Source organism: Saprolegnia diclina (assembly GCF_000281045.1).
Source record: "Saprolegnia diclina VS20 unplaced genomic scaffold supercont1.16, whole genome shotgun sequence".
In the NCBI taxonomy this organism is placed as follows: domain Eukaryota; phylum Oomycota; class Saprolegniomycetes; order Saprolegniales; family Saprolegniaceae; genus Saprolegnia; species Saprolegnia diclina.
Genome location: NW_008246083.1, coordinates 26,310 through 37,589, shown reverse-complemented (window position 1 = coordinate 37,589; position 11,280 = coordinate 26,310). Strand labels below are relative to the sequence as shown.

At 58.9% G+C, this 11,280-nt stretch overlaps 4 protein-coding genes across 4 annotated transcripts; 2 read left to right on the top strand and 2 right to left on the bottom strand.

The window, feature by feature from the left end:
• The first annotated feature begins 2,895 nt into the window (after positions 1 to 2,895).
• Positions 2,896 to 3,881, top strand: SDRG_05865 (hypothetical protein). Its single transcript, XM_008611607.1, has 2 exons — positions 2,896 to 3,025; positions 3,077 to 3,881. The coding sequence occupies exons 1-2, from the start codon at positions 2,940 to 2,942 to the stop codon at positions 3,837 to 3,839; spliced, it is 849 nt and encodes a 282-aa protein (XP_008609829.1). The 5' UTR covers positions 2,896 to 2,939; the 3' UTR covers positions 3,840 to 3,881.
• Positions 3,882 to 5,501: 1,620 nt separating this feature from the next.
• SDRG_05864 (hypothetical protein) lies at positions 5,502 to 6,047 on the bottom strand. Its single transcript, XM_008611606.1, has 2 exons — positions 5,666 to 6,047; positions 5,502 to 5,619 (listed from the first exon to the last, which is right to left on the bottom strand). The coding sequence occupies exons 1-2, from the start codon at positions 6,008 to 6,010 to the stop codon at positions 5,560 to 5,562; spliced, it is 405 nt and encodes a 134-aa protein (XP_008609828.1). The 5' UTR covers positions 6,011 to 6,047; the 3' UTR covers positions 5,502 to 5,559.
• A 620-nt stretch (positions 6,048 to 6,667) lies between these two features.
• SDRG_05863 (hypothetical protein) lies at positions 6,668 to 8,057 on the top strand. Its single transcript, XM_008611605.1, has one exon. It carries the CDS (start codon positions 6,816 to 6,818, stop codon positions 8,013 to 8,015), a length of 1,200 nt encoding a protein of 399 aa, XP_008609827.1. The 5' UTR covers positions 6,668 to 6,815; the 3' UTR covers positions 8,016 to 8,057.
• A 254-nt stretch (positions 8,058 to 8,311) lies between these two features.
• On the bottom strand, positions 8,312 to 11,059 carry SDRG_05862 (hypothetical protein). The gene is made up of 5 exons (XM_008611604.1): positions 10,882 to 11,059; positions 10,243 to 10,836; positions 10,024 to 10,192; positions 9,610 to 9,980; positions 8,312 to 9,564 (listed from the first exon to the last, which is right to left on the bottom strand). The coding sequence occupies exons 1-5, from the start codon at positions 11,038 to 11,040 to the stop codon at positions 8,389 to 8,391; spliced, it is 2,469 nt and encodes an 822-aa protein (XP_008609826.1). The 5' UTR covers positions 11,041 to 11,059; the 3' UTR covers positions 8,312 to 8,388.
• Positions 11,060 to 11,280: the final 221 nt, after the last annotated feature.

The following is an 11,280-nucleotide window of genomic DNA, read 5'->3' as shown; positions in this document are numbered from 1 at the left end:
CTATTCTAATGATTCCACACACACTGCAGAACTTGAAGTATTGCTTTCGTATCTTGTCGTACGGCCACTTGTTTTTGTCCTATGGCGGATCATTCGCCAAAAAGGACCCAATCAAATCCGCGTCTACACCAAGACAATGATTCCATTGGCGAGCTCGGAAAGATACTTTTTGCAACCGCGCGCTTGAACGGCGGTGGAGCTTCAACTTGGCCGCGGAATTGAGCCCAGCACAAATTTGATATCCTTGCAAGAGTGCAGTGACGGCGGCACTTGCGAATGTTTGACATTCCCTTCAATCATAGCGCCAAGAATGGCGAACTGCCCGGAGACAGATGCTTACATATGCGATGGCGGCTGCGTGGCATGCCGCGACCAGCAAAGGGTTCGTGGGCGTCTTGCGTCGTCCTTTGTTGAGTCCAGTGACAACGATTGCCGCTCGTCGTTCGAATGCAGCTTTGTCAGGTATTTGGCTCTAGACGCACGGAAAAAGTGATCTGGACAATCGCCTACAATCGCCAAGCCTCGGTAAGGAGGTACTAGTAGAAGGGTGGAGACAGCCCCGTGGCGGCACGGGCGACCGAACAACGCATTGCGTTTGGCTCCAGTGCGAGTGGTGGCACGGCTTGCTGCGCCTATCCGACTTGCACGGTATATGACCAGCAGGTAGAGATACAGCGCTGCGCTCATGCTCTGTGCGGTTGCATGGTGCATCGTGCCCAGTGGGCTCTATTCGGCCAGAGCAAGCGGCCCCTGTCATAGAGCTGTTGATACATAGAAAATCAAAAGACACACCTGGAGGCTGTCATTTCCGCAAGTTGCATTTGGTCCATCGTCCGGTGCAAACAACCCACGCGTCCTGAGCGGCGTGGCGGGAGATGGACGGGTCGTATTGCGACCGCGGTAGAACAGTCATTGGTGCTACCCCAGGACGCAGCGAAGTTGTGCGGTGGACAAACCTTGTCTGCTGACGAAGGCATCCAGTCAGAGATCGTCGACTGCGAGAGTTGTACTAGTAGGGTGTTGTCTTGGTTCATGTGCCACGACCTCGCACCCTACAGGTGGCTGCACAAATGCTCGTCTAATCTCGTCAGAATCGCCAAGAAAGTGGTGTACGATGTCGGAACTTGGATTCTACATGGACCTACGTGCGGCGACAGTGTAACTGGCGCACGGTACTGGTTCGACTGCTTCATTCGGCACTTGCAGTCGATTGGTGTACAGTGCGCGGTGGCACCGGAAGTGTGTATTGACTAAAATGGATAAGTTCTTAGCTTGGCCGAGAGCTCAATCAACTTCGTGTGACGATTCGTCGGTGTCTGCATCAAATGCCCGCACTTTGACGAAGTGGCGCGAGAATCTGCGCCTACAAGGGCGCAGTCAAAGTCGTAGTAGGGTGTGTACATAAACCGACGATGCCGATGAGTGCGGGAGCATTGGTCGCGTAGACGTGTACTCCGTGCAGGTCGTAGAACGGCTGAAGAAGCATGTCGCGTCGCTCAAGCTCAAGCACCATGTCATGGACACCGGACGTATGCCCTAGAACGATAGCCAAAGCAATCCTCGCTCTTGTGTATCACAAAACAATAAAGGTCATTCTTGACGGAAGTGTTCGAATGCCCTGGTGCGCACGGCGATGTGGAGGGCGACCATGCGTGCACCAGAACGTCTGCATTCACCGACCGAGACGTCAAGGCCAGCGAGGCATTTGAATTTGTGTATGTTGCCACGTACGTCTGCGGCGCAACAGTAGCCAAACACTGGGTCCGCACAAGTTGGATGTTGTCGGCTGACGCCCAGCACGGATCTGCACGGTTGAACTCAAAATTCAATGGCTAGAGTAGAGATGATGCAGTATGAGGTAAGCTCGTTTGAGCGAGCCACAGTCAAGCGCTCCTACCGTGAAATGGACAGGGACTCTGAATGGTCACGCAGTGTACGCAGCATCCTCGAGCCATGTGGTCTCAAATCGCACCAACCGGGTTTAGGGTTGTAGGTGCGAACTCGCCCCGCCTTCTCACCGACCCGGAAAACCTCGCGCAAGACCTACGACCGCCATATTGCATTTAAAGAGAGTTGCCTATGCGAGCACTACGAGCTTGTGACTGGTGCGTGGACACCCGCGCGCATCGTCTTGCCCTCTATAGTGTGATCCCTCGTCGCTTCGTAGCCGAGGAGCTACCTTGGATACGACACACGCTTGCAGCCGCACCCGGCAAAGTGCCCACCGCCTTGAACCTTTTGCGCGGGCCGACCGTACTTTTAATGCAACAGATCAGGTCAGTACTGGCCAAGAGACAGCTTTCCCCGACATCCGAGGGTCACATGCGACAGCCGTACTCCGCTGCACACACGCACCGCCATACAAACGCGGACGTCCGATCCACCGAATTGATCGTTTTTCGGCTTATACCAATCATCGCCTCCGAAAAGCTACGCACGGGGTTTTGGCGACGGCGACTTGAAGGGTTGTCATCGGCCGCATCTTTATGGGTGCACTGTTGTATCGGCTCCTCTGTGGCCGTGTGCATCCCAACGAGGTCTGTAGACCCTCTCTTTGCCATCCCTAGCTTGGCACTGCCTTCAACGACCTCTAAACCCTTGCACGGGCTCGTGTGTTTGATGCCAGTGCATTCGACGAAAGCAATATTTTTGAAAAACGCAATATGTAGCATCATCGTTCTTCCGATGCCGTCGCGGACCAAAGTGGCACGTCGCCCGACCTATCGGCACGTCCTCTCTCTGTTTTGACGAGACGAGGGACCTTGGCTCGAGCTCTTGCATGCTCTCGACTCGCCGGTCGATTCCTGTCGTGATTGCTGCTGCCGTCGTGGCCACTGTTGGAGAAACAGATGACAATTGCGTGGATGAGGCGTCCGCGTTACACAGCATTATATCTCGCGACTGACTGCCGATTTTTGCCTTCTTGGAGCGACCTAAGGATGGCTAACCGCGAGAGCAGCCGGTCGCCCAAGGCCGAGGCCTATGACGAGACGTCCGGCTCATCGGTAGTCGCCAAGGACGACGGGTGCGGAGTCCGTAGTCGTGCGTGCTTTCTGAGCGATACACCACCATATAGGAACGATGCTGCGCGGCCGCAACCCCGACTGCAGCTGGCGCTGCAATGGCCGCCACCCAGCGACCATGACGAAGCGGTCTGGTCGGCTCTGCTCGACTTGGCGCCGCCGCCACCGTCGTTTGCGGGTCCGCCCGCCGCCACCAAGGCATCCCGCGCTCGCAGTAAGTTATCGCCGCCCAAGGAGATCCACGGCCAGTGCCTCGCCGCGCAGTGCAGCACCGCCATCACGTACCGAGGCTTTTGCAAGGCGCATGGCGGCACTCGGCGCTGCAGCGTTGCCTACTGCCCGAAGAATCCGCAAGGCGGTCGGTACTGCATCGCCCACGGCGGTGGCAAGCGCTGCAAGGCAGACGACTGCGTCCGCCCGGTGCAATCGCGCGGCCTCTGCAAAGCGCATGGCGGCGGCACGCGCTGCAAGGCGGACGAGTGCGACAAGAGCGCGCAAAGTGGCGGCTACTGCCGCGCCCACGGCGGCATTCGCATTTGCGCGGTCGCCGGCTGCCCGAACGGAGTTCAGCGACACGGCAAATGCGCCAAGCACGACGGTGGACGCCTCTGCAGCGCGGCAGACTGTACGCGCACCGACCGCGGCGGCGGTCTCTGCGACTTGCACCGGCGACGCAGCGTGTGCTCGGTTGTTGGCTGCAAAAAGCTCCTGGCCGCGACCACTGTCCAAACCGACGTGCCCGAACGCTACTGCATCGCGCACAAGAAGGCTCTGGCGGCTGCTACGGACGATGCATCGACCAAAGCAAGCGCCTAATCAACATGATATGCGTGACGCGCTGGTTCTCGTCGTCTCCGGTTCGAAGCGTCGTACCCTAACCACGAAGGCACGGATCACGTCACCAAGATCGAACCGTCGCTGCACGTAGGCGCCATCGCTGGCGCTACTGGAAGGAGTGACGTCGTTTCTCATACGTTCTGCACAGCATCGTACCCAACCCCTCGCCCCAGCAATCGCGAGGATCTCTACAGTTGGATTTCAATGGCCTAACCCACGGGGGTGCACTGCTGACCACTAGCAAGATCAAGTGTTTCGTCGACGACCTGGTCGGGTTCTTGGGCGACGCTGCGGAGCGGCTTGGCTAGCAAAAGACGAGCACAGACGTTTCCTTTGGTGGTGAACGAGGTACATACCTTTGCATGGGATACAGGATCGCTTGCGTCAGCTCAGGTTGGCTTGCCGGCGGCGCTGTGCTTGTTGACTTGCAACTTCTTCCAACTATAGCAACATATTACAAGAGGTCGCTCCAGGAGGTCTTGTATGGATTTTGGCCTACGCTGCCCACGTCATCCACTTGTCTAGGGAGCGGTTGGATGCCGTCGCTCTCGTTGCACAGTCACCTACTGCACGTGCACACCATTAAAATCGACGACGAGAGCTCACCGTGAACCGACTGCTTGCTCGTTGAGGGACCTATTTGGACGCATGAGCTGCCGAGTACCATTTTGAGAGCGCTTTGTCGGACAGGAGCTCCTTTCGATATGCGAATGGCGAATGCTTGGATCATGACGCACTCCGACATGTAATAGCACAACGTTGGACAGTACACGGAGCAGTTTGTTCCTCGCTTGTGGCTTGTGTCATTCAACTGGTTCTAGCTCAATACGGGTATTTTAGTCACGCACAGATAGTCGGTCGCATGGTACCGTTCTTCAATCAGACTAGAGGCACCACTGCGCTGCGGATCGCACTGTCGGCAAAGAAGAACACAGACGTGCCCGTGCTGTTATGTCTAGTAGTAAAATGAGATTGTTTACCGAGAATTGGAGCGAACCAAATGATCTTCCCCTAAAAATCACCGAGAAACCAAAGTCGGTGGCATCGCACGTCGAGCTCTCTTCGTTGTCGGCGAGAAGAAGGTCCTCGGGGTTTGAAGCCGCGGTGGCGTGCGCCCGACCCTGGTAAATGGTGACGTGCGAAAGGAGCTGCTCGGATTAGGGTCGCACCGTGATTTGACCGCAAAAGTCGAGCTTGATGCGGTCAAATCGCGCGCCAGCGGCCGCGACCTCGAACTCGAGCACGAGAACAACGACTAACCCCCAAGAAGCCGACAACCCCGAGAGTCAAGAGGGCTACTACCTCTTGGTTTCAGTCTACCTCGGTTCTTGGCGACCTTGGACGTTGACCACGAGAAGTTCGACTATCGAGCTAGAAAGATCCCATGTGAATGCGGGTTGAACTACGCGGACCTGGGTATCCAGCGAGCCGATAGCCTCGTTCAAGACACGCGAATCGAGGCTCTAGGGGCCACACCGTGGTGTCTTCTCAGTGTTAAATGACTGCGAACCTGCTGCTGTCGCACCGTGGACGCCACCGTTTTAGATGAGTACTGGCCAAGAGACAGACCCACGTTGGAGCATACACCCTCAGCCCGCCACGATCGACACTGCGTACAGCATTATTTGTGTGAAAATGCAATAGAGAATGCACAACATTGTCATATTGTATTGATGGAAGCAGCGTGCAAAATACGAATTCAAATGTAAAATTCAACGTTCGGGTTCCAGTTGCGCTCGTCGACGTTGGTGGTCGTGACCTAACGTCAAATTCATACACCATACAGCGCCCACCCATGCAAGTACCTGGTGCTCCTGCACAGCGCGGCCTGTCGGTAGCACGACCAGCGCGTCGACGCGGGCGCCCCAGCTATTGAGCGGCTGCGTGGTTCTCAAAGCGTCCAGAAAGGTTTGGATGGTGGCGGCGTCGCCGTCCAGGGTCATCTCGACCGTGTCGCGCGCCGGCGTCTTGAGGTTCGTCGCGCCGCCCGTGATGCCCCGCTTGGTCATGGCGCGGATGATCGTCTGGCGGAACATGACCTGCTGCACGTTGCCCGTCGCCTTGGCGTGCACGACCACCATGGTCTCCGGATACAAAAGTCGATGCGACCGGATCACGGAAACCGCTGCGCCAGATGGCAGCAGGACCATCTTGCGCCGCGTCACAAGGAAGGACCTCCGAGGGTCCTGGCCGCGGCGCCTCCTTATGACGGCAACGCGCCCACCAAGCACGCCATCTCTGACCATTGGCACCAGTCGATTTACACGGCCAGCACCAAGTGACAATAAGACCGTCTTATTGCCCCTTGGAAGCGCCCAGGACACGGCGAAGTGCTAACCAGAGATCGCCAGTAGAGGCGTCTGGTATGAGCGTCTGGCTAGCTCTTATTTAGCCACCCGATGCGCCGAATCCCGGGACAACTGGGCTTGGAGCAAAGTAAACACACTTGCCTACAGTAGTAGCCAAGGCAACCATCAACGGTGTCCCTTGTGCGCTTGTCGCTTGCAGCGTCAGCCCAGGTAGCAGGGACCTAGGTCCGTGGACCTCGATATTATTTCGACAGACGATGTGTGCAGTGGCCAGTCCGAGACGACTTGTCTTGTCGCGCGGTGTTGCGATCTTCGCTCGCGACCGAACTGGCGTGTTGAGGTGGCCCGACCGCCGAAATGTAGGTTTCCCTGGCTTTTGACCTCTTGTTAAAGGACATTGCGCAGTATCAAAATAAAAACCACGTTTAACCTCTTTCAAACCGCTATTGTTTTGGAATGATGGCATAGGACACGCATTCTACCTGGCTTGAAGGACACGTTCTTTTGAGGCCGGCCCGGGCCAATCGGCGCAAGTCCCCAACTTGGCCGCTGCCAGCCACGTCCTCGCTCGTCCTCGTCCTCGAGCGACGGCCGCCGGCGTCGGAACAACCCAACTCTACCTGCAAATAGCACACCACCACGCAGCATGGCCGCTGTCGTCACAGCCACCGACCCTCTGAAAATAGCTTGCGAAACCACGCCCATGACACACGAGCGCAAGCCCCGGGCAGGCCGACCGCGCCGCAAGCCCGCCGCCGAGCGCACCAACCAAGCCGACGCCGGCCTCGCAACCGACCTGGCGGCGCTCAAGGTGTCGCCGACGTCGTCGACATCAACAGCGTCCTCGACGGGCTCGACTTCAACCTCATCCAAGAAGGCGGGCAAGAAGCGTCCGCCCAAAGCCAAGGCGAGTGCCGACGACGCGCCGCCCGTCGCACGCGCCCTCGACGCCAACGAGATGATGCTCATGCAGTCGCTCATGGGCAGCTTCGGCGCCAGCAACAACAACAATCACAACAACCACAGCACGGACGACGAGCAGCCAATGGCCCTTGAAGCTAAGGCCAAGCCGTCCAACAAGAAGGCGTCCAAGGCGTCGTCCGATCCTGTCGACAAGCGCGATTTTCTCTTTAGCGGTCTCCCGGTCGCCGTGCGCAGCCAGCTGCAGCTCGACGACGTGGCCCAGTACAGCGTCACGGACATGAAGACGGCCGCGCGCATCTCGCACTTCATCATGACGCTCCCGGGCTTGACGCCCAACAGCGTCATCACGGACGCGACCGCATGCGTCGGCGGCAACACGGCGTCGTTCTGCACGTTCTTTCGCTACGTGCAGGCCGTCGAGATTGACCCGACGCGCTTCCGCATGCTCGTGCACAACATGCACGGCGTGCTCACCTTTGTCAACATCCAGTGCTACTGCGCCAGTTACGTGGACGTGGCGGAGCAATTTCTCCAAGACGTGGTCTTCATCGACCCGCCGTGGGGTGGCCCCGAGTACCGCTCGCGGTCGACAGTCGACTTGCACCTCGGTGAGACGCCGCTCGCCGACCTCTGCGAACGCCTCGTCGGTCGCACGCAGTATGTGGTCATCAAGGTGCCGCAGAACTTCGACATTGAGCGCTTCACGTACCGCGTCTCGGGCACCGTGAGCTACATCACTCACTTTCGCAAGATGGCCATGGTCGTGCTCGACTACCGGTTCGTCACGCCCAATGGCGCTGACGATCTTAGCAGCAAGACGGTGCCGGGCGACGACGATGGCAGCAACAACAACTCGGTCGACGTCGAGGACAACAACTCGGTCGACGTCAAAGACGCAGCGGACGCTCCGCATGACACGTAGCAGGACGTTTATAATGAAAACACGAATGACCATATCACGAAATGTCTTCGGCAAGGCCGACTCGGTACTTGGAGCAGCGGTGGGACGTTGACACTAGCACCACCGATGTCCTAGAGCTTAATTAACAAAGGAATGGGGCACCAAGGAGGGAGTACGATGGTCGGTGCCCCTGTCTATGGCAAGAACGATGACGACATCGCCACGTATAGTATGCACTCTCGCAGAAGAATGTGCCACGTCATGAGCACCATTTGCCACTCAAACGCTAAAATTGCGAATCGCAAGATTGTCGACTAGACCACAATCAAATCGAGACGATCCATTAACGACTCGACCTCTCTCGTGAGCGACTAAAGAAATGGTGGGGTACTAACTAGAACGACCACTGGCTCGAGTAGTACGAGTGGCGGTGCTGGGGGTCGCTGAGAATTCGCTTGAGCGTTCCCACGAGGTTGGTGAGCAAGACCGCATCAAAGTCCGAGAGCACGCAGCGCTGGGGGTAAATGGCGTAGCCCGCCAGCTGCAGCAGCTTGAGCGTCGACGGGTATGCCTGGAGCACGGCCGCAAATGCATGGTCTGATCGATTCAAAACGCAAAAGTCCGACTCTTCTTTGTGCGACAAGAGCGACGAGAAGGTCGTCACGAGCGCCTGCAGAATCGCCGTGCGCTCGGGTGTGCTCGGGCACTCGGCTTCGAGCTGCGCAAACGCTTGGTGCGCAAGGCTCGCTTGGATGTCGCCGCTGCTCTCGTCAACCTTGAGCGATCGCATTGCGTTGGCGGCCACGGGCGGCGGAGACGGTGCCCACACGGCCTTGGGCGTCGACTGGCTCTGCGTCGATTGCAGTCGTCGGGTCGAGTGCGGTAGCGACGGTGGCGGCGGCGGGAGCGGCGCCGACGTCGGCTCTTTCCAGAGACAGCTGCTCACATTGCTCATGGCCGCTTCGCTCGACCGGAGGGCGGCCTGCCGCGCCAGGAGCGATGCTTTCATCGATGCCGGCATTGGTGGCGGCAAATGCCGACCGGACGATGACGGTGGTTTGGGCGTACTCGGCGGCGGCGGGTCAACGACGACGATCGGCGTCGGGCGCTCCATCGTCAGGAACTCGGTGCCAATCTCGCTGATGGCCAAGTCGTCGTCGTCAAGGCCGTGGTTGACGTTCAGCTCAAGGTGGAAGTCACTCAAGTCGTCGCGCCCGTCGACTGTCGACAACTGAAGCTGCTGCATGAGCTGGTGGTAGTTTTGAGGTGCAAAGGGGCATTCAGTGTCGTCGGTCGCGTTCGTCTTGTAGCTGGCAGCCGACGCTTCGTCGTCGACGTCGCTGCTGTCGTAGAGCGGAAACGCATATGGGCGAACCGGCGGAGCCTCGGGCGCCGGCTCGGACGATGACGACGACGACGACGAGGCTGGCGACGGTACCGGCGGCATGGCCGGCCACCGCTGCATCTCGCGCTCGCGGCTCGAGACGCTCGATAGGATTGCGAGCTGCGTCGCCTTGATGCGCTGCGTAATCTCGGCCATGGCGTGTTCGAGCGACGGTGGCTCGGCGCGCTAAAAGCATGAGATCGTCGGTTGAAGTGGAAGGCAGCAGTCTACCTCGAACGTATCGCGCAGCGGACGCGGGTGGGCGAGGCGGCGCACGGGCACTGCTGGATCGTCATCGTCGTCGTCGTCGTCGTCGAGGTCACCCATGGACGCAGAGCGCTGCGACCGCGTCCGTCGCGTGACGGGCGACCGCACCGTTGAAGTTGACGACCGCCGGTATGCCAGCCGCTGTGGTGTCACGGGCGGCAGCGAGAACGACGCGCCGTCGTCCGTGTAGACAGACGACTCGAGCACCGAGTCGGAGAGCGGTCGGTGCACGATGCCGTGGGCGCGGGCGAAGCAAACGTTGCAAATGCGGACGCGGTTGGGTCCGGCGGTCGGCGTCTCGACTTCCCGGTACGGCGCACAGCCCGAGCAAACCACTACAGCCTTATCGTCCATGGTCCTATGTCACACCAAAGGTACCTTCGCCGCACTGGCGGCAGTGGTGCCGGCGCCGAAACGTAAAGTTGCGCACGCAGACGCTGCACGTCTTGCGATCTTCGTCGCGCACCCAGCGCCAGCGCTCGACGAACGGCAGCTTCCCGAGCCGACCCCGCTCCAAGTAGCTCTGGAGACCTCGAATCGCTGCGACCTAGTAGTCATTTGTATGAATTTTACGGCACCGGTCGTGGCACAGCATACCCGCCGGCGCATGACGTCTTCGTAGTCGGCACTGCCGCTCGCACCGGCGAGAGTTGCGCTTTGCACTTGGCAAAACGACGTGACGCGGACGTGCCCGTCGCGGTCCGTCGGCGTGACGAGGATACCGGTCCGAAGGAACGCATCACGCGTGAGCCCATACGAGCCAAAGTCGGGGACTTCGCCGTCCATGGCGACCGACTGCTGGATGCAAAAGCCGAGGAGCGACGTCGCACTCTCTTTGCGAATCCCTGCGTACTCGAGGAAGCAAAAGTCGCTGCCGCGGCCGCCCACCGCGTTGCGCGCGGCCAGCGCACACCATTTCAAGCTCGTGTAAAAGTAGGTCGGGCGATGGAGCTTCTTGCGCGGCAGCGTGTGGAGCACGTAGCCGTCGAGAAAATCGTGGCCATACACGCTCTTCATCATGCGCCGATAGTCGTCCGTCTTGGGGACGGCGAGCACCGACATGACCTCGGGCACGCTCGCTGTGAGCACGACCGACGCGCGGTAGAGGACACACGCGTGCGCGCGCTGCGAGTTGGCCTCGAGGTCCACAAAATGCGCCTTGAGGACGTGGCAGCCGTCGGCGGTTTGGCCCTACACGAACCTGTCGGCGGCGGATGAGCAAACTGACAGCAGTACCTCGCATGGCGTCCAGCTGAGCGTTTGCGTCTGCTGGCCGTGGAGAAGGTCCGTCATGAGCCGGAGCTTGTCCTTGGCGAGGCGCCGCAGGTGCAGCTCGTCCGCATCGTCGAGGTGCACGGGCGGGAAGAACTTGTTGGGCACCGGCAGCTCAAGCATCTCGCCAAGTGCAATCGCCTGTCTGCAAAAAAATTGAAAAAAATGAAAATGAAAATGCAAACCCGGACCCCGGGGCACCAAATTCACATATGAGAATCAAAATGCAAACCCCGGACCCCGGGGCACCAAATTCACAAGCCTCCCACACTCCATCTGGACCCTGATCCTCGACCAGTCTCGTCTGCGGACAACTGGACCCTGATCCTCAACCAGTCTCATCTGCGAGGATACCCTAGTCCG